Source organism: Triticum aestivum, chromosome 5D (genome assembly GCF_018294505.1).
Source record: "Triticum aestivum cultivar Chinese Spring chromosome 5D, IWGSC CS RefSeq v2.1, whole genome shotgun sequence".
Classification (NCBI taxonomy): Eukaryota; Viridiplantae; Streptophyta; class Magnoliopsida; order Poales; family Poaceae; genus Triticum; species Triticum aestivum.
In genome coordinates this window covers 551,759,620-551,763,481 of record NC_057808.1, presented here as the reverse complement: position 1 = coordinate 551,763,481, position 3,862 = coordinate 551,759,620, and the positions used below count along the sequence as shown (strand labels likewise).

General features: G+C 50.0%; 1 protein-coding gene across 1 annotated transcript; it reads left to right on the top strand.

Moving 5' to 3' along the window:
• The first annotated feature begins 864 nt into the window (after window positions 1–864).
• LOC123123781 (pirin-like protein) lies at window positions 865–2,693 on the top strand. The gene is made up of 5 exons (XM_044544397.1): window positions 865–1,270; window positions 1,363–1,480; window positions 1,599–1,661; window positions 1,773–1,876; window positions 1,982–2,693. The coding sequence occupies exons 1-5, from the start codon at window positions 906–908 to the stop codon at window positions 2,463–2,465; spliced, it is 1,134 nt and encodes a 377-aa protein (XP_044400332.1). The 5' UTR covers window positions 865–905; the 3' UTR covers window positions 2,466–2,693.
• The last annotated feature ends 1,169 nt before the right edge of the window (window positions 2,694–3,862 follow it).

The following is a 3,862-nucleotide window of genomic DNA, read 5'->3' as shown; positions in this document are numbered from 1 at the left end:
CGCGTCCACCAGACCCACCTGACTTCCGAAGCAGCCGCAACCCATTTGAAAAAGATAAAAGAAAGAAAGCAGCCGTGCGTGCGCAGCACCCTGGTCAACGACCATCATACCGATCGCCATGATCCACCAGCTGGCTGTGAGCCTGGGCCTTTTTCACTATTTTGACTCTTTTAAAAAACTATCGCGCAAAATGAACTTCACACAAAACTATTTCACGATCTGACTCTTTTGGTAACGCCACAAACCGTGGCGTTTCTTCTCTATTTAAAAACGCCGAACTAGCTAGCGTTGCTCCACTTCATAAGCAAATGGCAATATGAGCAAGCTACTTGCAATGGCAACACCCATGGCGTTTCATGCATGGGCACCAACGCCAGCCATGCTTGGCGTTTCCAGCAACGCGAGATACTTTGGCGTTTCTGCTCTGCCACGTAACGTCCCGACCAGGCCAGCAACGCTGGCTAGCTCGGCGTTTCCAGATGGAGAAGAAACGCCACGGCTTGTGGCGTTGCCAAAAGGGTCAGATCGTGAAATAGTTTTGTGTGAAGTTCAATTTGTGTGAAAGTTTTTTAAAAGGGTCAAAATAGTGAAAAGAGCCCTGAGCCTGCTGCTGTAGGAAGATCAAGTTCGCGGATGCAGATATGTTGCATAACCATAATTTTTGTGGTTCGGCGGCGTGGTGACGACCGCCGCACGCCAGCACGTCGTCGTCCCCCGCGTCCACCTGACCCACCTGAGTTCCGAAGCAGCCGCAGCCCCTTTGAAAAAGATAAAAGAAAGAAAGCAGCCGCGCGCACCACCACCACCAACCTGGTCAACGACAAAGATTCCCGCTCGCCATTTATATACCGCCCGCATCCACCATGATCCAGACCAGCACCTCTCCTGACCTCACCGCGACGAAGATGCTGAGGCAGCTCCTCCCCCACTTCTCCTCCTCATCTTCTTCTTCCTCCCCTATTTATTCACTCGCGCGGCTCACCAGGCAGAGCAGCAGCCGTCGTGTCCCTCTTGCGTCCAGGAAGACAAGCTCAAGCTCTAGAAGTAGCGCCAGCACCAGACCTTTTCTGTGCCTAGCCCTCTTCCTCCTCCTGATTCTTGTTGTGACCGCCCTCTTCTTGTTCCCACCAGCGATCATGTCTTCCTCTTCCTCGTCGTCGTCGTCGGCCGCGTCCGTGCCGTTCGAGAGACCGAGGAAGGTGGTGAAGAAGGTGCTGTCCTTGTCCCAGTCCGAGGGGGACGGCGCGACCGTCCGCCGGAGCATCGGCAGGTACGACACCAATCCCTCTCTCAACCGCGCAACACGGATGAATTTCTGACGGGTCGCTCGCCTTGACCTCCGTCTGTCTTTTCTTGCTGCAGGCACGAGGTCCCGAACCTGGACCCATTCCTCCTGCTCGACGAGTTCTCTGTATCCAAGCCCGCCGGCTTCCCTGACCACCCTCACCGAGGCTTCGAGACCGTCACCTACATGCTCGATGTACGGACACATGCTCCGCTTCTTCCATGTCTTTGCTCTGCTCTGCCTGCACCATGTTTGATGTTGCCCCCAATGTGTTTGCTGAAATGCTTGCTTCTGTTTTGGGTTTCTGATGCAGGGGGCGTTCACCCACCAGGACTTCTCGGGGCGCAAGGGAACCATCAGGACCGGAGATGTGCAGGTGCCACCTACTCATCCAATTTGTTCACACAAACCATCGCATGCACTTGGCCCATTCATTCTATCTTGACTTGAACTAACATTGCGATCTGAATGCTCTGTTCCTGACCAGTGGATGACGGCTGGCCGCGGCATCGTCCACTCGGAGATGCCGGCATCTAACGGCGTGCAGAAGGGCCTGCAGCTCTGGATCAACCTCGCCTCCAAGGACAAGATGTATGTATCTACATACTATTTAAAAAAACATCATATGAATCATAGGAAGTCAACTTTAAATTAGAATGACCAATCATTCGACACTATTTCCTCGAAAAATACTAGGATCAAGCCGCGGTACCAGGAGCTCGAGAGCAAGGACATCAGCCAGGCCGAGAAGCACGGTGTGAAGGTGCGGATCATCGCTGGGGAGGCCTTCGGGGTGCGGTCGCCGGTCTACACACGGACACCGACCATGTACATGGACTTCACAATGCAACCAGGGTCGCAGCTCCACCAGCCAATCCCCGAGGGCTGGAACGCTTTCGTGTACATCATCGAGGGGGAGGGTGTCTTTGGCAGGGAGGGCGCCGCGCCGGCGAGCGCGCACCATTGCCTTGTGCTTGGCGCCGGCGATGGGCTCAGTGTGTGGAAGCGGTCCGGTGCGCCGCTGCGGTTCGTGCTGGCGGCAGGTCAGCCCTTGAACGAGCTAGTGGTGCAGCAGGGGCCCTTCGTCATGAACTCTCGTGCCCAGATCAAGAAGGCCATGGAGGACTATTACTACGGCCGCAACGGCTTCGAGAAGGCCAGCCAGTGGAGCTCCACTTGAGGCTGATCAGTTTGTCGATGTGATGATGATCAACGTCGCGGTGCATTGTCGTGAAAAAGATTGGGGAGGAAAGGGAAACTGCATTGTACGATTTTATTCATACTTCTGTGTATATTATTGTAGTCTTGTTTTTGTTTGATTCATTTTTTCTACTTCTTTATAGGAAAGAATGTAATAAAAGTGTCTGATGAGGAGGAAGTAAGTAAGGATTGTTTCATCATAACAAAACGAGTTGTTTCATCATATGTTTGGCAAGCAGAGCAAGGATAGATATTGGATGGAGTTCAAGTAGGGGCTAAGAATATTCGGATTTCATGTGGCGTTTCATGGGCATGCGGTACAGCTTTATTCTCTCATGTTGCAGTGCGGAGCATGAAAATGAAGCAGGCCAAGCCGAACAAGACCCTCAAGAGGTGACTGTCGAGCTTTGAAGTGTGGACTGGAAAGCACTTTTTTTTTTTGAACCATGGACGAGAGCTGCATGTATTATACTGAAGAGTGAGGGAGAAAGTACACGACCAATTGCTACAAACTGAAACAAACTAGAGCAGAAAATCAGTAAAGTCATGGCAAACCAAAACAACCTACCTAGCCTTGTCCACCAGACTACCAACAAAGAACTAAAGCTAACTAGTGAGGAAGATCAACTAGACGGATGCTTGGTGCATATGCTACGTGTTGTTCTATTCCAATATAGTGTAGTGATCAAAAAATTTCAAAGGATACATCTACAATGTATGGATGTGTTACAAAAAAATGTTGAAATTCAGTTGTTGCTGTGAGCTGTTTTTTTTGAACCATGCAGAAGAGCTGCATGTGTATCTATCTATCTATTATATACTTATAAAACAGAAGTCAAATAAGACATCACGTTCTTCCACATAATCTAAAATAATATAGATCGTTGATCAATAATATTTACGGTTGAGATTTAAAGATATTACGTTACATGAAAAAAGTTATAAGATTACATTTATTTAACTGACACGTACAAGGTGCATGAAAAAACTTGGAAAAATAGAGGAAGATCACGTGACTTCGTAAGCTTCACTTATGACATTCATCTTTCCCTATCCCTATCCCTATCCCTATCCCTATACTAATAAAAGGGCTATTGCTTCTTACCATCATAAATTTCGTCCGTCGTTGTTTCGTCCGTCCGTCGGTTCGGTACCAATTTTTCGTACGTCGTCGTTGTGCCGATTTGGTCTGTACTACCCCATGATGGCTCCCTGTTCCCAGCCAACTCAATATAAAAATTCAAGCCCGATTGGAAGTATCGACAACCTATGCCGCGCGGTCACGTCGCTGAGGGCACCGCCGTCGGCACTGCGTCTTGGCGGACCTATGCCGCGCGGTCACGTCGTTGAGAGCGCCGCCGTCGGCACTGCGTCTTG